The sequence below is a fragment of the Camelus ferus genome, chromosome 12 (genome assembly GCF_009834535.1).
Source record: "Camelus ferus isolate YT-003-E chromosome 12, BCGSAC_Cfer_1.0, whole genome shotgun sequence".
NCBI classification, from domain to species: Eukaryota; Metazoa; Chordata; class Mammalia; order Artiodactyla; family Camelidae; genus Camelus; species Camelus ferus.
In genome coordinates, this window is record NC_045707.1 from 47,504,566 (window position 1) to 47,530,640 (window position 26,075).

The 26,075-nt window shown below is 31.8% G+C and overlaps 1 protein-coding gene across 1 annotated transcript in view; it reads left to right on the plus strand.

The window, feature by feature from the left end:
- The first annotated feature begins 5 nt into the window (after positions 1-5).
- Positions 6-26,075, plus strand: part of EEA1 (early endosome antigen 1) — a 69,939-nt gene continuing 43,869 nt past the window's right edge. Inside the window, 10 exon segments of the mRNA XM_032493636.1 lie at positions 6-109; positions 3,656-3,710; positions 3,804-3,869; positions 5,800-5,839; positions 6,742-6,855; positions 7,508-7,629; positions 8,529-8,684; positions 15,715-15,796; positions 15,799-15,830; positions 24,358-24,696. Coding sequence (XP_032349527.1) covers positions 6-109; positions 3,656-3,710; positions 3,804-3,869; positions 5,800-5,839; positions 6,742-6,855; positions 7,508-7,629; positions 8,529-8,684; positions 15,715-15,796; positions 15,799-15,830; positions 24,358-24,696 — 1,110 coding nt within the window.

Here is a 26,075-nt window from a genome sequence, read left to right on the forward strand (position 1 = left end):
AGTGTATGAAATCTCTTGGATCTGCTGATGAACTTTTCAAACACTATGAGGCAGTTCATGATGCTGGCAATGATTCAGGTCATGGAGGAGAAGCTCTTGCTCTGAAGCGGTACAGTATAATAGTTTTGAAGTGTAATGTAGTGAATGTGTGTGATACCATTGTTTCATTGTGAATACTTAGTTTTTGAAAATAGTGTTTTTATATTATTTAATTTAAATCTGTCTTCATTTATTGTGGCTTCCTCGTTTATTGTTTTTTTTTCTTCCTCCTTTATTGTTATAACTTATTCTATCCTTGACCAATAACTATATCAGCATCTACAACATGGTTCAGAGGATATGTTTTGAAAGAAGGTTGTGATTTATCAAAAGGTTAAATTATATTTAGCATACTCTGCTTAATAAAAAATGATATACTTTATTTAGAAGATTTTATAGTAAGTTATTAAAATAATTAATTTAGCCAAGAGTTAAATTTAATAATTATTTTTAAAAATTTCTTTTGTAATCACCAATATAATAACAAGCACACATACACATTCTGCTTCTTGGCAATTTTGCCTGACCATTTTAAAATTAAATCAAGCTAAAATATAATTACTTAGAAAGGCATTCAACAATATAACTTTCCTTTTCTTCTGCTATTGGTGAAAACTCTTTATCTTATATTCCCACTAAGGGAGAAATCTTGATTTTATTCTACTTGTAAAAAATTTGTTTCATGTTTTTCTTTAAAAAATGGCTCATAGTTGGTTATGACCACATTATGGTTGATAATAAAGAACTATAAAATATGGTTGTTTTAATTTGTTAAAATATGTGGGAAAACCAGTGCTTTTGGGATGTGTGAATCTTTCCTTTTCATGTGACTATTAATGCTCTTTAAGATTTTTGTGTATGAGTTAATAATTTTGGTACCATTCTTTTGTCATTTGTTAGGAAATAGATATAAAATATATATTTATATTAAATCATGTATAAGTGCCTTTATATTTAGTGTCAATTTAACAGAGCTGCTTTTTCATCTACGAATTAGTGCCTAGTACGTGAATTTTCATTCAGTCTACCCTTAACTTTTCATCCAATGTTTAGCTCACTGAAACCTGGTTTCTGCCCTACCATGCTCTGAAACTATTCCCTCAAAGCCCAACAGTTAAAAAAAAAAAAAAAAGGATTATTTTCAGTTTTTATCTTAGTAGACCTTTGTTTTGGTTACGTATTACTGTGTAACAATCCACTCAAAACCTAATGGTTTAAAACATTAACAGTGTATTACTTCTCATGATTCTTTGATTTGACTGGGTGGTTCTGCCTTAAGTTATGTAGACTTGGGTTTTGAAAAGGCCAGAAGGGCCAAAATGGCCTCACATTCATGGCTGGGGGATATAACTGGATACTGGCTGGCAGCTCAGCTGGGGCTATATGTCAGGGGGCTCAGTTCTCCTTTATATGGACCTGTGTATGTGGCTGCTTTGACTTGCCCACAGGATAGCAGTTAGGTCCTAATAAAGAGCATTCCAAGAGGAAAGGAGCAGAAGCTGTCAGTCTTCTTAAGGTTTGGTTCAGAAGTGTCAGAATGTCACTTCTGCCCTATTCTATTGGTTAAAGTAGCCACAAGACTGCTCAACGCCAGTTATGATTCAAGAGGCCAAGAAGTAAACTGTCTTTCAGTGAAGGGGTGGCTTTTACATATAAGAAGGGAAGAACTTGATGGCAGCCATCTTTGTAGACCATATGTCACAGTCTCTGCAAATTTGGTTTACTGGCTGTCTTTCGTTCTGCTCTTTTGAGACAACATACCATTGTTATCATTCTTTTTTGATCTGTTTAATGTATTCCTCTTCCTCTATATGTGTGATGATATCTACATCTATGACTTCCTCCTAAACTACATTCCCAACCTAGAATTATCTCCCAAGTTGCCTACTAGGTATCTTTTGATGTTCCAAAGGAACATCTCACTGTTGATATTTTGAAAACAGAGTTCATTATATTTCCTTCTAAACACTGATAGGCAAATTACTCTCACAAATTTGTTGAAGTGGCACTTTTTAAAAGATTAATTGGAATAACTAAGTTCACCCAATTAGAAACTGAATTGGATTATCTTCTTTGCAATTTGATTCAATTTAGTATGAGCCATTCAAGTATATTGTTATTAATTCCTCTCTTCATCATTTTAGTTTATACATGGATTTGGAAGATTAATAAAGAGTAGGGAAAACTTAAAACACACCCACAATTGTCCATATGCATGTAAAGACTAAGTCTTCTCCAGTTGGCTTGTGGTCTCTACAAATAGATATGTTCCTAGGGCCACTTGGGAGAGAGGGAGGGATGGGGACTGCACGCACACACACACACACAACAGAGAAATGAAAATTAGTGAAAGTGTCAGATAAAGATAAATTTTAAGAGTCAACAAAAGACACAGGAATCTATTATCTAATTTTACTTCTGTATTCAGAGATTAAAGACTTTACCTCAGAGTTTATCTCCATCATGAAGTGCTTTTAGGTAGAAGTGATCACTGTCTTTATGCCTCTGCTTTTATTTCTGTCATAGAACTGATGATCGTCTATTGCTTTTACTTGTTTACATGTTTACTTCCCCCGTTAAACTGAACAGCTTGAGAGTCTGGAGTAGACAAATTCTGTGGAACAATGAGTTAATTCTTTACTTATGAATGAGTACAAAAAATAGAGGACTCAATTCTCCATCTTTTACATTTTTCTTTGTTGGCAATTTCCTTCCTTTCCTATCATTAACCATGTTTCACAGATGAAGCTGATTCTGTCCCTTTACTCTCTACCCCCACCCCCATCCTAGAGAATAATTCTTCCACCAGTATTGTCCCGTTATCTTTTACCTTTCTCATATGCTTGTGCTGTAGTGGACTTGGTCTTCCCCATCATTAGAACTGATCCTGTTCTCCTATTCCTTTTGTACTAGAATGAATTCATTTGAGTATTTTCAGTCTACTCATTTCAGTTATTGTGTCTTCTACCATGGCAGCATTGCAGTGGCATGGAGCAAGGAGGGTCCCTTTATCTGCTGTTTACAATCCAACAGGGGAAGATACATGTTTCTTATACCCCGAATAATAATCCCAAATGTGTTTTCTCATGGAATCTCTCCTGCATTAGGACTTCGGGTGGTCTCTCACTATTCTGTATCAGACTGACTCTTAGATGAAGGGAACAAAATGTGAAGTTTTGCCAGGAAATAGCATTTCAGACTCAAAGAACAGAAAGAAGCCAGTAATGCTGGAGCTAGATGAGTGAGGGGGAGAGTGGTAAGGCAGGGACTAGACTGTACAGATTTTATAGTCCTTATTAGTGAGTTTAGATTTTATACTAACTGCAATAGGAAGCCATGGATACTTCTTGCTGGTAAATTAATGGTATTTTGTTTCTGGCTCAGGCATTTGACAGTTCTATCATTTCCGTGATAAAATGTTCTTCCATTTATAAGTAACATACTCTAGGAATACAATTATTCTCCTAAGGGATTTATATGTATATTCCACTATGCATAAAATGTACAGTAGTTTTTTTAAGAATTGAGAAAACTAGAATACTAATATACAGTCACTAGCCATGACTTGTTAAAGAACATTAACTATTAATTCCTGTTTTTCCCAATGTATGTTTAGAGATGACATAACACTACTTAGACAAGAGGTCCAAGACCTACAAGCTTCACTTAAGGTAAGAATAAAAATGATTTTACGTGTTTATTTTCAATGTTTCAGATAAAAAAGTCTTAAAATTTACTAATTAAAAGGCATTTTTTTCCTTTAGGAAGAAAAATGGTACTCAGAAGAATGAAAGAAAGAATTAGAAAAGTTTCAAGGGCTACAGCAGCAAGTAATTGCTTTTAAATACTTGAAGTGTGTTTTTAGTTGTTTATTTTCATTGCTGAAAATTAAGCATAATATTTTTTTGTAAGCAGGTGGCCTGATATGAATAACTTCCTAATTTGTTTCTATGTGTTTAATATCCTGCATGTATACCCGTTTTAATATTAATGAATGCAAATGAATATAACCAAAATATGGGAATCTAAGATATAACTCTTTAAAGGTGTTCCACTAAGCATCATTTACCTATGTGTTGGTTTTTTTTTATATCAGGCTACATTATTCTTATTTTCTGACAATATATCTAAATGTTTAAAAAGTATAAATAAGTTCAGACAACAGTGAAACTCTTCAAAGAATTGGTGACAAATTGGAAATCACTAAAATGTCTGTTAGGAGGGAAAGAACTATTAACTGCGGATAGTTTATATTAGTGGAGATCGTTTGAAAGCATGGGAAAACTCTTGTATTAATGTTAGATTTTAAAAAACTCAATAAAAATTTTTATGTGTCCTTGTACACACACAGATACATATGCTATACAACTTTACAAAAAAAAATACATGAGGAAAAGAAAAGTCACTGTGGTAACAGAAGTGGTTATTTTTAGTGATTTCGTTTGATATCCTAGATTCTATATATATAAATATATACATATATTTCATAATCTTTATAGTTTAATATATTTTCTAAGGAAATGTCTTAATCCAATTACGAGTTTTACACTAAAATTATCTTGACTTTTATACGAAAATTACATAAAGAATCCTAGAATAATTTTACCTAATGCATATATAGTTTTCATTTATAAGAATAAAGTGGATACCCTTTAACAGTAGCTTTAATATTTTTATAAAGGAATTAATAATCCTTTTGCACATTATCTTAGCACATTGTGACTCTTAGTCTTTTTGCCTTTTTTATCTTTTCATCAAAAATCGTCATTCGGACTAGAGAAGAAAAACAAATGGATAAAAAGATATGAGTCTTATTACTATTCAGCTTCTGTAATTGAGGATACATTAAAGAGGTTTTTAGTAATCTAAAATACTTATAGTTTACTTACTCATGTTTTATGTAGATGTTATTAACAATCAGAAATGGGCTATATTGTTTTCTGTACCTGAAAACACAGAGGAAATTGTTTCCTCATTTGAGACAACTGTTTTACATTTAATACATTAAATACATCTTCCACAGTGCAATTGCCTTAATAAGAAATTTACCATTGGGGAAAGTGTATTTTAAATATTGATGATTATTAATAGTCAATATGCTTAAATCAATGTGTAGGAAAATAAAAAGTCAGATACACTGTGAGAAGCCTTATTAAACTCTTCTAGATATATATAATTTTTAGAATATGGAAGTAATGACCAGGTGGTATATTATTTTATTCCTAATGCATGTGGTAAATTAAATCTTATGGAATATATTCTTTATTTCTGCTTCTTTTAAAGACAGTTTATGATCCTGAATTAAAAATTTATGTTTTAAAAGCCATTTTTTAGTAGTGATTGCTTCATGGCCTATTTTAGCTTATGAAAATTTTCAAATATTATAGGACTGAATCTTACCTGCTAACTTGAGTATTTGCTTTAGAATCTATATTTATAATTGTAATAATTTATCTTATTTATCTGTTATTGGATTTATGGGAATTTAAGATGCCATCTATTGCAAGACCTAAAAATCTAATAATATGTTAACATACAAAAAGTCTTAGAGGAACTGAGCTGTATTTAGATCTTTATGCCAGTCTGCTTAGTGTTACCTTAGTGATCTTGAAGAATGTAAGCAGGCCAAAATTTAATTTTTGTCAAAATCTTGCTACTTACCTGACAGATTGTGGCTTTCAGAGATTTTTTTTTTCACATTGGCAATTGTAACAGCATTGTCTTTTCCTTTTAATGCATTTGTCTTTTGTTTTCATTGAGGAGTCTAAACCTGATGGATTAGTAGCTGATTCACCAGCAGGTAACTTTACTTGAAGCTATTGTTTTTTCCATTTTTATTTTTCATCTTTCTCATTCTTTCTTATTTCTTTTTCTCTGATGCCTGCTACGTGAATTTTGTTTTGTGGATACTTCATGGCTCTAAAACAGTGAAGATTAACAGTCATATTCTAGGCTGAGCAGCATGTTTGTTGCCTGTGAACTTCATAATTTAATCAGTTAACGAAAATCTTAGTGTCTCCTTAGATCATTATATTCTGAAGTTATAAACAAACTTCTGGAATATTACATTAATATGGTTGTTTAGTGAAAATTTAAATCTATATTAAAGAGATGCACTCTTTTTCTCTTGAAATGAAGGAAAGATGAAACTAGCATCTTTGTAATGGACTTTAACTGGAGAAATGCTCAATGAATTAATCAGAATTATATTTTGAGGTTAGCTGTTGTATTTAATGTCCCTCTGATATCTCTTTTCTTTGTTAGAATGAAATAGTAGAAGTTTACTGCATATTTTAGTTGATTATTTTACATAAGGCCTTGCTTGTTCTTAAAACATTTCTAATTACATTTCATATTATAGTACATTTTATCAGAGGAGAGAATGTATTCCTTTTTGGTCAGTTGACAGATTTAGGACAATAACTGAAATATGAAATCAAAATAATCTTTAAACAAACATTTATGTCATTTGGGTGTGATGCTGAGTATTCCTTTCATTTGTTTTATATGTTTGTAAATTATGACTTTGACCTTAAATGAAACATATGCTTAATTCTTGAAATGTGAAGATACTCTGCTTGTAATTGGATAGTAGACTCATGTTGATTGTCTTTAATTACTACAATGATTAAAATATAAGTAATAACAATTAGGAAATGTAATTAATATTGTGTTTCAATAGCTACTGTACTTTTTTTGTAGAACTACAGTCTTTGGAACGACAATTAGAAGAAGCTCAAACAGAAAATTTTAATATTAAGCAAATGAAAGACTTATTTGAACAGAAAGCAGCCCAACTTGCCACTGAAATTGCAGGTAAAATGAATCAGAATTTTTTTTAGCCAATAAATCAGTCTCATTACCTTTTTACCATTGTATGTTTGAGAAATAAACATCGTATTTTAGTGTGATAAAGCATTTGTTAGACTTAATATGGTGATGATTAATGGAATTTAATGGTAAGAGAGTTGCTATAATGATAACAGAGTGCTCTATAAATTGTTTCATTTGTCCTCTCATCTCTGCCTTTCAAAAGACTCACTTTACAGAAGATGAATTTTCTTTTGGGGTATGCTTAAAGATTAACAAGTAACATTTTGAAGAAGTTAAATAATATAGAGTTAGTATTTGTTTATGCTATCAATTACATGTAATTTTTTCAACTACATGCTTTTGGGTAAAATATTATGTATGATTAAGTATACATTAAAATGCTAATTAGTAATTTAGTGTGTGGAATTTACGTAGACAAAGACATTTGATCATTTTAAATTTATCATTTAATGTAATTAGAAGCACAATTTTATTGTATATATTTATAGTTATCTAAGGAATGTGAATTTGAATTAGAGTGATATATATATAGATAGATACAGATATAGCTATGTACTGGAATATAATTTATAAAACTGTTCTTCTCTAAAGTTAATGTCATGAAACTAATATTTATATAACTATCCTTAGTTAGATATAAAGTCAAAATATGATGAAGAAAAGAGTCTTCGAGAAGCTGCTGAACAAAAAGTGACACATCTGACAGACCAATTAAATAAAGAGGCGACTGTAATTCAAGATCTGAAGACTGAACTGGTAATTTAGAAACCATTATTAGACTATAAACCTTATTTGAAATTGAAAAATAAAATATGTACTCTGATGAAACTTTTTAGAAATACAGCTTGAGTAAAATGGAGGAAATAAATTCTCCATAGTTTTACCACCTACATATATGAATTTTAAAGTAAAAATTGAAGTTTACAATACATAATTTATGATGTTAACATTCTTATTGTTTCTGTCTTAATATTATCTGTCTTACTTAGTAGTTTTCATATCTGCATCTCTGATCTTACCATCCTTTGAACTTTGTTTTGTAAATCCACCTACTTTTAGGATACTTTTCTAGCTTCGATTTCAGATTGGACAAGTGTAACATCAAGTCATCATATTTCCTCCATAACTATATTTCTGTCACTGGTACTACCCATTTTCAGCACTCTCCCCAGGCTTAACAACCTGGGATCTGTTCTTGCCTCCTTCCTGTCCTTTATTTAGTACTTAATAGATATATGAATAAATGAATCAACTATATTGAACCTGCAGCAGACTCTAATTATGCTTATATTTGCTCCTCCTTCATTTTATTACCAGTTTCCTAAGATAGAAAATGAAAGAATTTAGCATTTATCAAGTGATTGTTATTACCAGTGAGTGTACTTTGCGAAGGAAGGGAAAGCAATTAAAGCACTGAGGACAACCTGTGAATTTGCTAGTTTGCACGTTGAGTGGTAATACTATTAAATATGAGGCAGAGCGGGAAAAGGAGAGGACTGTTGAAGGGAAGACATTAGTGTTTGATGTTCGGAATCTAATAATTGACATTAAAGATTATTTTTATTTTGATTTCTTTGCAGTAAAATTATTTTAAAAATATGTTATTTTAGTTTCACTGTAATTTTTAATTGAAATGGAAATGTGTTGCTTCATAGCTTCAGAGACCTGGTATAGAAGATGTTGCTGTGCTAAAGAAAGAACTGGTCCAAGTTCAAACGCTAATGGATAACATGACCTTGGAACGTGAGAAAGAATCTGAAAAACTCAAAGATGAATGCAAAAAGTTACAAACAGAGTATGCTAACTCAGAGGTAATGAAGTTCACTGCACTTAAATGAGATTATTGTTAACTTGTTTAGTGTATACTGTTGAGTAAAGCCAGGATTTGAGATTTTTTTCTGAAGACCTATCAAACAGTATTTGCCTTTCTTTCATTTGGTCTGAGTAATATTTGTATATAGTCAGTATGGTTTGATAGTATTTTTTATTTTTGTTTTATGAAGCTAGAAACTTAGAGACGAATGTTTGCATTAAAGAGTATTATTCTATTTAACAAATGGTATATTGTGGAGAAATGATATTTAAAGTTAAATTTGCTCCAGGCTAGTTAATAAGTTTTAATTGAATTTACCTAAATTCAGTTTGGGTAAAGGAAGTGTGATTTAATTTTCTTCAATTGTATTACCAATATTTAGAAAAAAATATTCAAGAAAGGCTTATTTTCTAGTAGACTTGTTTTTTGTTTATCAATTATTGAATTATGTGGTTGAAAGGAGTCTTAAAAATCATCCAGTCTAACACTGCATCCAAGAATTCCCCTTTATAGCATCTCTGGTAAGTGATCTACAACTCTTGCTGGGTGATACATTTCTTCATAAGTCAACCATTCCATTGAGTTGACATTTGTTTCCCTGTAATTTGCATGCACAGGTTCAGTTTTCAGCAATTACACAGAATAAATTGTTCTTTTTTTCCACATGAAATATTTGAAGACTATTCATATTTACTCTGAGTTTTCTGTCTTCCAAGATAAACATTCTCAGTTTCTTCTATTGCTCACGTGACTTTGGCCTGTAAATCCCTTATGTAATTATGTCAGTGTATGACAAGCTCTGGGATATGTAGTAAATATTTCTCTTAAAAATCCTAGCCTTTGTTCTTTTTTTACTGTATTATAGGAGATATTTTATTATAACTACTACTATGTGCAGTTCTTAAGCTCCCTTATGTGATGTGGATGTTTGTTTTTCATGTTTTCAGTTTAAAAAGTTAAGTTGTAGTGATATTTTAATTTGCATCTCTTAGAGTTTTTCAGCTTGTGATCTAAAAGCCACTCTATTCATAATTGGTAACATATTAATAAGCCAATGAAGTATAAATATTATAGATAACGTATGTCACTCTTTAGTTTACTTCCTCCTATATCTTATCAATGGGGGAATGGTAAAAGTTTATGGTATAACACATATAGGCATGTGAGAATTTATGATGCTTAACACTTCAGACTTCATGAACCTCAGGTGTAGATTTCCCAAAAGTGATCTTTGTAGCCCAGTGACATTTAATCTCACAACTTTTCAAACAATTTCAGGGAGTTCATGAATTTATCAAAGCCAGATGAAAGCTCCCAATGTATAATTAAGGAGAGTCTGAATCAAAGAATCTCATGAGGAAAAAAGCCTGATTCAAACAATGCTAAAGTAGAAATACTTGAACCTAGGTGAATCTAGTCATTTATTTCTGTGGTTCAATAAGAATTACTTTTAATTAAATCTGCCTGATTACTAGTATTTCTCAAATACTAGTAAAAAAAAGTTACACTCTTTTGATTAAAAAATTCCTTTAATGTTATTTGAAATTTCAAAATAAGTGTAATAGGGTGACTAAAATTGAATCACAGTAATGGTAGTTTTAGAATACATCTATTTTAATGTGCAATCCTCTTTGACCTTTTCCAACTGAGAATTATGGAGTTATACATACACATCTTATATAAGTAGAGTTTGACCAAAGAGAATAAACTTACATATTTTGGGAAAAATATATGTGGGAAAATATATCTAAGTAATATTTTACTTAAGGATTACTCTATATGGGACGGTGTAGTTCAGTGGTAGAGTGCATGCTTAGCATGCCTAAGATCCTGGGTTCAATCCTTAGGCCCTCCATTTAAATAAAAAAATAAACCTAATTACCCCCCCGCAAAAGAATTACTCTAAGTTTAATATGGAGGATTTTTATAAATTTGTTTTTATTCATGTAGATTAAAATATGTTTATATATAATGAGAATAGGTCATTAGAGATGAGAAAGTTTTAACTAGACATAAAAGATTTGAGGTGAAAGGGTTTAGTATCTTCCCACATTGTCCACCTGTCAACATGGGTGATGAAACAATGATTTGTTTTAATTTAATTTTTTTTTTTAAGTATAGTCAGTTTACAGTGTGGTGTCAAAGTCTGGCATGATGTTCAGTCGTACACATACATACATATGTTCCTTTTCAAATTTTTCATTATAGGTTACTATAAGATACTGAATATAGTTCCCTGTGTTACACAGTATATATTTGTTTATCTATTTTATATGTAGTAGTTAGTATCTGCAAATCTCGAAATCTCAATTTATACCCCTTGGTAATCATAAGTTTGTTTTCTATGTCTCTGGATCTGTGTCTGTTTGGAAACAATGATTTATTTTTTTCTCTAGAAAAGATATTTCTGAGAAAGAAGAAAAGTGGCTTAGAAATCCATTCTTCACATTTTAATTTCTTTTAAGTTTTCCTAAAATGTATCTTTCCAAGTGTTTTGAAATAAATTTTAAAATACAGGGATTTGTTCTTTCAGAGTAATTGTTGATTTAATATTTCATCATATTTTTAATAAAACAAGGATACTATTTACTCGCTGTTCAGTTAATAAATATGTAGTGATCAAGACCTCAGATTATGCTGAAATATTTTGAATAGCTTTAGGAAATAGTAGCTTGAGAGTCAGAGCAGTATATTGTTATTAGAAACAAACTCTTTTTGAGCACTTAGGTTTTGGACACTATGCTAGGCACTTTAAATATGTGGTTTCATTTGTTTCTTTTATCCCTGTAAGTTAAGTATTAAGTTTGTTTTAACCATGTAAGTTAAGTACTAAGTTTGTTTTATGTGTAGGGAATTTGGGCTCATTGAAGTTAAATAACTCATTCAAGGCCATGTACCTAATATAAAGAAGGTAGCATTAGATCCCAGGTTGTATACAAAGCCCGTGTTCTTTTTGTATCATGTTATCTCCCATTTTAGGTGATCTGATGATTGCCTTGTAAGTAAATTTGTGCTATTAATCTTTACTTAATACTTATTATTATTACTTTTTAAATTTTGACATATTGTATTGAATATAGCTTAAATACCTTTGAGTTGTGTCTCATACCATTTCCATATGAAAAAAATTACCGTCTTAATCTTCCATCTCATTTATTTGTTTATAACTCTTTTAGCTTCTGCTTACTCTTTAAATATATGACATGTATTTTATTAATTTATTAAAATTCCATTCTATTTATTCTCAGTTAAACATGCTAATAAATTATAGCACTGAAGGAACTTAATAGAAAAAAATTTTATTTTTTATATTACTGCTTTAACTGAACCTAAATATTGACATCAGAAACAAAACACATTAAAAGAATTAAAGAAGTGAAAAATGCAGTGGTTTATTTGATATTTCTAGTTTAGGCTGAAGATATATAATCTGGTGTACATTGTTAAATATGTTCCATTACTGTCATTGAAAATATACCTTATGCATTTGTAGACAGTTCATTTTTTTGGTCCAGATATTTTAAAAGGCATATAGAAAAATAACTCATTTTAAAGCATTTAAAAGGGCTTTATAAATAATTAGCTATTCTTTAGATCAGAAATTAAGGCTTTAAAGGTTAATAAAAGTATTATTTCCAAAAATCTGCATTTTTGAAAATATCAAAATGGTAATCAGCTTATTTGGTGTGGTCTTTAATGAAATGATTCTTTAAAAATTTTATTTCTATTCCAAATATACTCATTTGAGTCCTAATTTTTAAAGCTAAAAAGTTTAAAAAGATACGAAATAAGTAATATTACACTCATGCATAGTTATGAAAGAGCATTTGAATATCTTTTAAAAGTATGCTAGTGTAAGAGATCAGAGATTAGTAGTGTGTTTGGACTTTTTATCGTGTGTTCAATGTGTACTTTTGTCAGTCTTGTCTTCCACCTTTCATCCATCATTTTTTTTTTTCTGCTTTCTAATGGAGATGCTTAAACTTGAGGTAATGTGTTTTTGGAAGGCTTTGAATAATAGTAATACTTCTAATATAGCACCTTCTTTCATCGTATGGCAAATTTTGTGTTTCAAGGCAATATAAGAACTTCAAAGATATACTCATTTTTGTTTTATTAACCAAGCAAACTTTTAACCATCTTTAAAATAATTATTTGCTAAGAGTAGTAGAATTTGAGGACAATAATTATAATCCTAAAGCACTAGCAGGATGTTTGCTTGAAATATCATTCTTTAATTCTTTTGTAATTTATAGTTTTCTAGTAAAATTTGATGTTAAATTCAATAACATGGCTTCAAGGGAATGCAGGCTATTTTATAGGATCTTATATACTGTTTTCATGGGAACAAATATTTGTTAACTTCTAGGATATAGAGTCACTCATCCCTTTAGTGAGTATTTTTTGAATGCCTGAGTGCCAGCAACTATTTTAGGTGTGGGGAGTACAAGAGTGAATTAAACAGAGTGCCTGCTCTCATAAAGCTTATCTTCCTTTAGCCAAATAATATGTAAGTAAACCAAATCATGATAGAAAGTCGGTTCATGCAAAGTGCTATAAAGAAAAACAAAGCAAGATACAGGCAGTAGTGGGGCTGGAAGTAATATGGGACAGTTTTAGAATGATCAAGGAAGATATCCTCAACGAGGTTACATGGGAAAGAATGAAGTAAGCAAATAGTATGGTGAGTAACTGGGAGCAGCATTCTCAGGAAGAGGGAATGCAAGTGTTACAGCCTCCGGGCACAGATGAGCTTCGCCTGTTAACTAGTAAGGAGTGTCAGTGTGGCTTGAATCTTCTTTGTTTGAATTTCACCATAGTGATAACTAAATAGTGAATGTATTTATTTTCTTTGAAAATTTTGTCTTTCTTCAATCTGTATTTTTTCTTAACTAGAAACATAATACATGATCATTGTAAAAAATTAAAATGACTCATATTGTGCAGTGGAGAAAGTGAAAGTTTCCTGTAATTCACTCCCGTTTCTCCTCTTCCCCACAACTAAAATGTACCTTTAGGTATATACTCTTCCCACATCTTTCTTTTTTCCCTCTTTGAGTAAATTAAATTTAAAAAAATTCTTGCTTTTATATTTTTAAAAATATGAATTATAATTTTAAAAAATACATATTTAGTGTACAAAGGATACATTATAAAATTATGTATAAGAACATATCTAAAAGCTATAAAAATAACAAAATTGGGATATGTTTTCTTTGTTTAGTTTCTTCTGCATGTTGGAATTTATCAGCAAGATAGACATGTTACATCTTACAGACTTTAAAGTGGAATCAGGGTATTTTAATGAAATATACTCAAAATTTGCACTTTAGTACATACTGTTTATTATTTCTGTTTATTATGTGCGAGATACTCTAGTCATTCCTTTGATAGGATATTTACAAGTAGGGATTTAAATATAATTTCTTTTCTTGTGTGATAAGTAGGCATTTGTGTTACATGATTAAAACATAGTAATTTGAAATAGCCAGGTTGTTTTAATGTTTTTATTAATATCCATAGTGTTGCTAATAGAAAATGATTCTGAGATTCAGAGTTGTTAGATACAGCAATTTGAAGTAAACTCTTAATACCTATAACCATGTGAAGGATGCATGACCATTTTAAGACAGAAGGTGTTAGGATATACTTTAAATTGAACACAGTTAAAAAGACATGAATATTTAAACATTCCCTTTTTTGAAATATATGATATATATATATATATATTTTTTATACATATATTTTCCATAAAAGGTAAGGCCATGAACATATCTCAGACATGCTGCCATTCCCCAAAACATTTTCAAACCTCTTTTAGTTGACTTTAAACCAGTTGGGAAAACACTCAGAAAACTAGTTTCATTAATTTATGGTTATTAAATAAGATAAACCCAAGTGTTTGATCATTCAGTTCACCTACCTTGTTTACTAGTTTGTTTCTAAAACTTATATATTCATCCATTTATAGTGGATTTGGTTTTGTCACTAGTGAGAATCTTTAAAAAGAAAAAAGGTGCCATGCATTCTGGAAGGGTTTCCAAAAGAAATAGCAAAAGATCTTTTGGCATTATTTTTATAATAAATTAGTAGCCTTCTAAGGTTTCCCCCTTGAAGATGAAAGTACTCATTTGTAATATATAATATAGTAACTGCTGATGTATTTGTTAAAATTTTTAAAAAAGTTTACCATATTCATATTATAAAGTTTATTTACTAACAATGTAAACAATGAATTAGAAATACAAAGTTCTTTTCAGTTGTAGGAAACCATACTTTAAAAACAGTACTTAGTCTCTGTAGTGGTTAAAACTTTCATGTATAGAAAGTTTGTATTTCCAAGATCTTTGCTTATCTTCCTCTTATATTATTTACTAAATGATCAAATCATTGTTTCAATAATAGACATTAATTTTATTTAAAAATGTTAAAATGTATTAAAGCAAATTCATGTCCAGCTATTATCCATGATCATAGTGTGATCCAGGTTAGTGAAACTACATATAATTTCTGTTTGATAACTTCTATAGACAGGTACTTTCAATTACAGTGAAAAAGATGATTCACCACCTTTAAAGGTGTTTCTGTGTTGGTTGTTTGCATTTAACGTGATTTTGAAGTAAAAAGAAAAGGCTATGCTATAGAAGTTGGGAGAAAATACAGGCATGACTTGCATATCCTTTTTAAATTCAGGATTAAAGTATAGAATTTAAAGCCAGTAAATTCAAGTTTGCAGTTTGATGCTTACTTCAGACACATAAAATAGGATGTCAACTTTTCACTTACTGTATTATTAAATAAAGTTGTTCATTTTGGATAAATTTTAAAAATTAATTTTCAGTCAAAGAAGTTGTGGGGTGGCAGTAGAGGGTGGTAAGATAAAGAACCAAGTTGAAATTTCTAAGGATTATTTCAATTTAACAACAACAATGACAAAAATCTATGGAATCTTAAAACCTCTGGATGCTTTCATTTCCTTTTTCATTTTAGTTTGCTCTAATTTTTTCTTTTTTTTTTTTTCTTTTTAGGCCACAGTAAGCCAGCTGAGAAGTGAACTTGCCAAACGCCCCCAGGAAGTTGCTGTATATGTGCAGGAACTACAGAAACTTAAAGTTCAGTTAATGAATTAACACAAAAAAATCAGGTGAGAATTTAAAAACTATATATAATGGGGAAGTGATTTTGTATATCTTAAATTTTAATCTTGTGTATGTTATTTATATATTGGCACAGTACAGTGTGAGTTAAGTTTTTGTTTTTTTTTTTAATGTTACGTACATTCACACTGTTACGCAACCTGTCTCCAGAACTCTTTTCATCTTGGAAAACTAAAACTATACTCATTAAACAGTATTAAACAATTCCCCATTCACTGTCTCCCCTGACCCAAACCTTTTTTACTTTCTATATCTATGAATTTACTATTCTAAGTAACTCATATGAGTGGAATCACAGTATTTGTCTTTTTGTGCCTGGTTTAGTTCACATGGGATAATGTCCTCAAGGTTCATCCATGTTGTAGCCTGTGTCAGATTCTCCTACCTTTTTAAGGATAAATAATATTACATTGTACGTGTGTTATCATATTATCTATTCATCTGTTGATGGATACTTGGATTGCTTCCTTCTTTGGGCTATTGTGAATAGCGCTGCTTTGAACATGGGTATACAAATATCTGTTTGAGACCCTGCTTTCAGTTCTTTTGGGTATATACCCAGAAGTGGAATTGCTGGATCAGATGGTAATTGTTTTCAATTTTTTGAGGATTTCACCGTACTGTTTTCTATAGTGGCTGTATCCTTTTAAATTCCTATCAGCAGTGTACAAGGATTCAACAGTTTCTCCATATCCTTGCCAAAATTTGTTATTTTCTGTGTTTATTTTTGTTTTTGTTTTTTTTATAGTAGCCATCTTAATGAGTGTTAAGGTGGTATCTCATCATGGTTGATTTGCATTTCCCTAGTGATTAGGTTGATGAGCATCTTTTCATATGCTTGTTGGCCATATAATTTTAGTTGGGTTGTTTGTGTTTTTGTTGAGTTGTAGGAGTCCTTTATATGCTTTCGATATTAATCCCTTATTGGATACATGATTTTGCAAATATTTTCTCTCATTCTTTAGGTTGCCTTTTCACTCTGTTCATTGTGTCTTTTTGTAAAGGAAAAACACTCCTGTGTGTCTCCTCTACTCTCAGTACTGTACCGCAACTTCACATCTGACATCAGATGTGTGGGTGTTCTGTATATCAACAATTCTGCGACACCAGCTGGGTGTCCGACAGTTTAACTCAATTCTTACACTATTTACCTGGAGCTGGCATCAGATTAAGGGTGCAGTCCCACCAGACTGTGCCTGAACACCCGTACCTTCCCCACACCCCAATTCAGACACCAGTTCAAAGTCCATCTTGTTACTTGTACTTCTGAGCAACTGGCTATAAATGGGAGGTTCCCAGGCCTCTGCCTCTGGTTCAATTAATTTGCTAGAGTGACTCACAGAACTTGGGAAAACATTTTACTTATTACATGACTGGTTTGTTATAAATGACTGTAACTCAAGAACAGCCAGATGGAAGAGATGCATAGGGCAAGATACGTGGGAAAGTATATGAAGCTTCCATGCTTTCTCTGGGAGCTCTCCACACGTTCATCAACCTGAAATCTCTCAAATTTCTTTCCTTCTTTACATAGGCACAGATGATCAAATCACTGGCCATTGGTGATTAAATCAACCTTTAGCCCCCTCTTCTCTCCCTGGGGAGCAGGTAGGGCTAAAAGTTCAACCCTTCCTTCAAGTTTGGTGCCCCTAGCACCCGCCCCCATCCTTAGAGCTTTCTAAAGAATCACCTCATTATTAAAAACTCATAGGTGGCTGAAGGGGGCTTGTTATGAATAGCAAAGGATATCTTTATTGCTCTTATCACATAGGAAATTCCTAGGGTTTTAGGAGCCCAGTTCCAGAAATGGGGACCAGGACCAAATGTATATTTTACAGTATCGCACCTTGGATGCACAGAAGTTTTAGATCTAATCCAATTTGTCTGTTTTTACTTTTCTTGCCATGTTTTTGGTGTCATATCCAAGAAATCATTGCCAAATTTTGTCATGAAGCTTTTCACCTGTTTTCTTCTAATAGTTTTGTAATTTTAGATCTTTGATCCATTTTGGAAAAATTTTTTACAGCATAAGGTAAGGGTTCAGTTTCTTTCTTTTGTATTTGGATATCCAGTGTTCCTAGCACCAGTTGTTGAAAGGACTGTCCTTTTTTCTATTGAATGGTCTTGGCACCCTTGTTGAAAATCATTTGACCATGTGTGAGTATTTATTTCTGGGTTCTCTATTCTTATTCTGTTGGTTTAGATGTCTTTTTAAATGTCAGTACCACATTGTTTTGACTACTGTAGCTTTCAATAAGTTTTGAAATCAGGAAGTGTGAGACCTCCAACTTTGTTCTTATTCTGTATTTTTTTGTAATGTTAATATTTTCCACTTTGTTTCTTTAAAGATGAGCAACAGATAATATTTAGTTTGGAGGCAGGGCAGGCATGGTATTAATACTTTTTCCCCCCATGTCTTTACTTTTTTGTTGGTGGAATAATAGGGAGTTATTAAATCTTTTTACTCAAAGGTATGGTGAATTTGTTGGCTTTGCTTTAAATAACTTGAACCTAGTATTCTGATGAAATATAACAAGGAAAAATCAAGACAGAAAGTAACATGGTAGAAGGGAAAAAGAGATGAGAATAATTGGTTGTAAATAGTAAGCTTCTTGTCACAGCCAGGTGAATGAACTTGGGAGCACATCCTCCAAGTCTTGTCAAGTTTTCAGAGACTGTAGTTCTGGCCCATGGCTTACTATAGTCTAAGAGAGACCTTGAGGTGGAACCATCCAGCTAAGCTGTTTCTGAATTCCCTGACCCTCAGAAAATGTGTGAGATAATAGATAAAATTTTCAGCTCCTAAGTTTTGGGGTGTTTGTTGCTTGTGCCCTTGCACAGTATTTCTCAAACTTCTTGATCTCAAGACTGCTTTATATTCTCAAAAGTGTCATGAACCCCGAAGAGCTTTTATTTATTTATTTTTTTGGTTGCATCTATGGACAGTTATGTCAGAAATTAAAATAAACTAAAAATATATGTTCATTATTTTATTTAGAAAACAGTAACCATTAGATATTAACATAAATAACAAAAATCTTATTAAAAATGTCTATTTTCCAATATAAAAAATAGTGGTGGTAGTTTACATTTTTTCAGTCCTCTTTAATGTCTAGCTAATACAGGACAGATGGATTCTTCTATCTGCTTTTACCTTTAATCTGTTGTGATATGGTTGAAGTGTGCATAGAAAACTTAGTTTTACACAGATGTAGTTGGAAAAGGGAGGACTAAATAGCCTTTTCAGATAATTGTAGCTATTTTTATTTGATATTGTACTGAAATTAGATAAGGTATAGTTTCTCAAAAGTTAGTTGCAGTGTAGATTCTGAAACCATATCAATGCAGTTTTTGTACTTTGTAACACTGAAATTCATTCCTCTGTCTTGCCTTTTGAATAGACCTTTCCTATGCATGATTTTTATAACATAATGCATTAGTCATGTGAAAAATACTGGTTCACTGAGTTATGCAGATTTCCCAGATATTGAACAGTTCACTGTACAGTATAAAACAAGTCACATTTGTCAACATCACCATCAATCTCAGTACAGGCTTTAAGCATAAGGAAGTGTCAAGCTCGTGGTGGTAGATACAAGTTTTCCAAAATTCTAAGCTTCATCTTGAAGCTTCAGTTTTATCATTGGCAACCAACGGGATCACTTCTATTCTTTGACATGACAGATTCTCTTCCTACCCAAGTCTGAATAATGATAGTTCGTCCGTGATTCTTTCCAGTTGAAATAGCGTTTCAAGGAAAAAAGCAACTAGCTCAATTGCATAAATGCTTTTCTATGTGACAATTACATTATTCTTTGGTATGCAGCCAAAGTGATCCATATATACTTCCTATTTTTTCACACAGTTTTTCTTTTTTCTTGTTACAAATACTGCAGCTATGAACTTTCACCATAAATCTCATGCATTTGTGCAGGAATTAAATTGTTATGTACTCTCATGTGAAATTGCTGGGCTACTGGCTACATACATACTCATATTTACTAGGTGATCCCAAACTGTTTTCCAAAGTAATTATACTAGTTTACCATTTTCTATTTCTCCATCAACACTTGGTGCTGACTGATTTTTAAAATTTAATCTTTTTATGGCTGATAAAAACCTCCCTGCCTCCCTGTCCCTCCTTTTTTCTCCTGTCAAACTCTATGTAGAAAACATCTACATACACTTTAGTTTTATCTTTGTCCCTCAATTTGATTTTTAATTTCTTTTGAGATTAGAGTTGACCTTCTGCCTCTTGGAAGTTGGCCAGATGTGTACATGCAGCAGATGTTTATGATCAGTGTAGTTTGTTACGTATTTCTGAAACATCAAACCGTTAATATTTATGAAACAAACATCATATATATATTATATATATATATATATTCACACATGCCTACATACGTGCACACACACTGTTAAAGGAAGTACTCTGTCTATTTTATGAGCACTACAGGGAATCAAGATGGTTTAGTGTGGTAAAAATGGAATTTTTTATTAGGGGATAAGAGGATTTTCTACTAATCTTAATAATCTTTACAGAAGTGTAATACTTGACAATTTTTTTTCAAAGTGTTTTCTTGCTTAGGATTTTTTTCACCAGTTAGAGCAGGAGCAAGCAGAGAGGTGCATCTATCTATCGCTCGCTCTCTTTTTTTTTTTTTTTTTTGAATTTTTGCCTTCTGCCTCCCTCGCCACTCCTCACCCTTTGTCCTTGATAAATCATAATTGTTGACAGTGGTGATATCCAAGTGTTGTAAATTTGGAAATCTCTATGCTTGGTCTTTTGAAGGCTATTACATGAAATGCCTTGGCAGCTTTTGTGGGTCATAGGCAGCATCAGGGTGGATAGATTACATTTTAAAATATAATGAATGGGAAAAATAGTTGCTTTTATGTTAATGTCAAGTTCTCAGCATTAAGCCAGTGTTTTTTTAATTACTGACTTGGAAAACTTAAAAACGAGAGGAATATTGAGGGAGCCTCCTTCTTAGTTTCTAATAAGAATCATATTCTGACATTTAAACAATTCTGCAGCTTAGTTTAACTATTTCTGTATGATTCTGAACAAAATCATATGTTTATTTAAAGCTACTAATGTGATTAACATGGGTCACTGTAAGAGACTGACTGTTTTCTGGGTTACACCTCTTATCCATTTTCCATTCTTCATTGCTCTCCACTTTCCAACGGTCCCAGTATTAAGGTGCTCATAGGCCAGAGCGAGAGCCAGATGTGGCAAGTAGTTGTATCGCTGTGTATTACCACTGTGTTGCCAAGTGGTATACTGACATGAACAGAATAGTACAGTGGTCAAAAGCCCGTTTAAATCTCAGCTTTGCCACTAACTGGTTGTGACACACAACCTCTTAAAGTGTGTTTCCTCTTCTGCTAAGAAGTACTGTTATATCCATTTGCCTCTTAGGATTGATGTGAGTATTGAATACATTAATAGATGTTAAAGTGCTTAGACTAGTGTCTGGCTTTTAGAAAGCACCTCAATGAATATTTGTTGTCACTGTTTTTATTTGGAAGTGTTGTGATGCCGAGTTGGATCAAGACCACGGTGGATGTTTTCCTATCTTACTGACTAGTAAATCAGGAAAGGCGTTTGTAGAAGACAACTTTATTTAGCTTAGTCTTTAGGGATGCTAAGGAGCATATCATGTGGCAGAGGGGTTAATGGCATTTCATTTTAGAGATAGATATATCTATAGAAGGCATGGGAACATGTAAGAGCACAAAATACAAGATGTTGGAGAGCTACAAATAGTTAATTTGTTCTTTCTCACAAAGCTGTTTTGAGGAACAAATGAGATCCCTGAAACTACTCTGTAAGCTCTCAAGCTATAAAAAATACCATTCTTTTTGCATTTCTTCTCATTACCTGGCTAGTAACAAGTGGATAATAGAGCCTAATACAGGGAAATTGTCTCTGTAAGAAAATACGTTGAAAGAACAATTGGTGAGGAAATCAAAAGAGGACTGGACATTCAGAAGGAAAGACTTTTGCCTACTCAAATGATAATTGTTATAAACCAATCTTAACATTCATTTTATATTTTAAATTTGAATAGTATAAGTTTGGAGGAGCATGAATTGACTCACTGAGTGTCTGAATTGTGTTGTGGAAAGTTTATTGGACTTAGAATCATAATACGTGACTCTGCCACCTGGCCAAGTCATATCAAGCTTTTGACTTTAGCTTCTTCATCCATACAATGGGGATGATAATGTCTATCTCATTTTTTGTTGTAAGGATTGATATAGAGAAGAGAATGTGCAATTATTGATTTCCTTAATGGATTCTACTGCATTAAAAAATCAATCTTCAAAAACCATGTTTTCACTATACTTTTTGCTTCAGATTCTATGGGAAGATGATAATGAGAATGAAAAGTTTGTCATACTAAATTCAGTTAGCCTTTTGCATGTAAAAATTACATCATGTGAGTGTATTAGTTTCTTTTAAAAAGAAAGTAAGTGATTTAGGTTCTTTTAAAATTTAATTAGCTCTCATCTGTGCAGTAAAGCAGGAAGATTTTGATTAATTTTTTAGGCAAGTGAATTTTAAACAGTCAATGGTTGTTATGTATTTTTTGCTTCTTAAAGAGCGGAGCTGTCTGAGGGATTATGTGTAGAACTAGTGGGATTACTTGGTTACTTTAAGCCTATGGGGAAGAAGACTTACTACCTCATTACTAGCCTTAATTTTAGTAGCATTAAAAAAAATTATATCCCACCCAAGTTCTCAGTATTAGTGTGGTTGCATTCATAAAATTTAGTAACTTGGACTTTTCTTCAAAAAGATACAAGATATCTATAATGATCAACGAATAGATTTAGCTTACGAATTCTAAAATAAATGTTATCTTCTTAAAAGTAGAAAATTATGTCAAGAAAGATGTGGAGTTACTAACAAGACACAAATGTTTATATAAAAAAAGAATTTTCCTAATATACAGATTGACTCAAAATTACTATTTTTTTCTCTAGTCTTTTGGCTCTGTCTCTTTTTTTCTGTTTCTGTTGGTTGGTCAAGACACATCTCTGCTAATTTTGCCCAGAATTTATGGTTGTTCTTTTTACTTTGTCTCCCATCTTCTCTTTGTTATATATATACTTATATCATCTTTCTGACATTGCTTTTTCTATAGTATATTCCTACTTGGTAATTTATATTAACGAACTTCTCAGACGGGTGTTCAAGAATCATTACTGCTGCCTGCCTTTCCCACTTTGGTACCTAGACTTATTACTCCCCTCGAGGTAATAAATAGCATTTGTTATTTTCCCTCATGCAACTTGTTTGTTCCTTTGTGACTTTATCTATTTATGTCTTCTTGTATAGAGCAGATAGCATGAGTCATGTCTACCTATTGCTTAACTCCTCTCACCACTTTACCAAGTTAAAAGTTTATTTTCATGTGATTTTTAACTTACTAGTTAGTCCCACTCAACTTTACTCATTTTATTTAAGACTATATACTCAAGAAATTTAACACAGCTTTTCTATTAATCCATTTTTGCCTATGCATTATGTTTCAACTTTGTTAGAAAAGTTTTTTTTTTTTGATATGCGTGTTTCATTTAGATTAGTCTGTTTAAAGGTCAGAGGCTTTGCTAGTCCTCCACTACATCTGTAGTATCCCCTTCTAGCACACTGCATATAAAAAGTGAGCATTATAAATGTCCATGATTGACTCATCAGGTGCTCACCGTGGCTTCTTATCCTGGCTATCTTTGTTACAGAATTGAGTTAAAATTCTGATCCATACCTTATGTGTACATATGATGACTTAAAAATGTTCAATATTAATTGTAACAACTCCACTAAGACCAGACTTTGACATTTGATTAGGCTGACTGATCCAGATCTTTGATTGGAGGTGTCAGTTTTTATACTTTATACTTGATAGTACTGAGTAAAATAACAAAACATGAGATAGGTTAGTGAAATTTTTAGATCACTGTTTTTACATACCTAGAAAGAACTCTGAATTACTCCTAAAAATAGTGTTTGTTAAGAAGAGCAAAAACTAGGAATCAGTAGAATCAGGCATACTACAGCAGTGAATGGTATTGTTATGCTAAAACTCTTACCAACTATGAAATTGTAAAGCCAGAAATCAGAATTGCTGAGGTATATTGTTATGTAAAACAATTTTTGATGATAGAGGAGTAGTTTTAATTTTTAACTCAAATGAGAGAATGTAAATATTTTGCATACCTTAAAGAGTCTAGTTAGTAGATTTTAGTGTTTTCATTTTATGTCAAAATTTTGTTAGTAGTTCTTATTACACTAGTACTAAGAGCTTAGTCAAGTGGACCAATAATAAAATCATAAGTTAGTATGTAATGATTTAATTCTTGGTTGGATATTTTCACTGTTTTTATATTGTAATAATGACTAAAACATTTAGTACGAAATGATACTGCTCTAAAGATTGTTTGAATAATTAGAATAATTGAAAGTATTAGGAAAAGAAATACATTGTTAAATTGATATTTCAGGACTTGACTGAAAAGTTGCAGAAGAAAGAACTGGACTATACTCAGTTAGAGGAGAAACACAATGAAGAATGTGTGAGTAAAAAGAATATACAAGCAAGCCTTCATCAGAAAGACTTAGATTATCAACAGCTTCAGTCAAGGTTATCTGCATCTGAAACCTCTCTGCAGAGAATACAGGCAGAACTAGGTGAAAAGGGAGAAGCTACTCAAAAGCTCAAGGAAGAACTGTCAGAAGTGGAGACCAAGTACCAGCATCTTAAGGCAGAATTTAAACAACTACAACAACAGAGAGAAGAAAAGGAACAGCATGGGTTACAACTCCAAAGTGAAATTAATCAAGTAAGAGCTATTAATTTTATTTATTGTAATTCACCCTGTGGATGTCCACTCTTCTGATAGAATTTTATTTTTTCCCTTGCCAACTATGAATTTTTATGGAGAAATACATAAGTACAGAGCATATGTGAGGGTATATATGACACAAAGGTTATAGAGCCTTAATATTTTCAGATTTAACAAGAATAATTTTAATTGAAAGCAGTTGTGTAGAACGCTTATTACTAATTTTCACTTCTGCTGAGGCTCTTGCTAAGATCTGATTTGTTATGTTATGAGGCTGGGGTGTAAAGCACTCTTAATATGTAAGCCTTACCAGAAGTCTTGCATCCTTATCTCCATGCAACTCTTTTTTGTTCTGCACTCCCAGCACTTGTACACTAATTCTTCTAAAATTAATACAAACAATTTTTAAAGTGAACCCACCCTGAATCAACTCCACAAGAGAAATCAGCTATTATTTCTGGTAATATTAGAGAAAATAAGAAATTTGAGAAAGTGATAGTTCTTAGCTACAAGGCAAATTTCTCCTTTAGTTTTAACAAGGTGGCAATTTTTGTTTAAAGTTAATGAATGAGACTCACCTAATATTTTAAGAAAATATTCTTTCCCCTATTTTATTTAGAAATTGTTGCCAGTTTGAGGACTTAGGAATCCTTTGTGCTCTATTCAGTTACCCATATGTAAGAAGTCAGTTGTGGTGGTTCTTAACTATGGAAAAACAAGAATCACTGTGGATTAAAAAAAAAAAAAAGACAGTGGAATAGGTCTGAGTGTGTCTTAAGTGTCTTAATTTTTTTTAACACCTTTATTATGGTAAGATTCCTGTACAGTAAACTACACATATTTCAGATGAACAATTTGATGAATTTTGATAGCTGTATATACCAATAAAACCACTACCACAATCAAAATAGCTAATATTTCCAGTACTCCCCAAGAGGTATACATTTTGAGTTCCCAGTTTATCCCTTCCCACCCCCTTTACCCCCTGGTAACCGTAAGCTTGTTCTCTATGTCTGTGAGTCTTCTGTTTTGTAGATAAGTTTATTTGGATTCCACATATAAGTGATATCATATTGTATTTTTCTTTCTCTTTCTGACTTACTAAGAATGACAATCTCCAGGTCCATCCATGTTGCTGCAAATGGCAGTATTTTTTTTATGGCTGAGTACTATTCCATTGTACATATATACCACATCTCACATCTTCTTTATCCAGTCATGTTGATGGACATTAGGGTTGTTTCCATGTCTTGGCTATTGTAAATAGTGCTGCTGTGAACACTGGGGTGCATGTGTCTTTTTAATTTAAATTTTCCTCTGGATATATATGTAGGAGTAGGATTGCTGGATCATATGGCAAGTCTATTTTTAGTTTT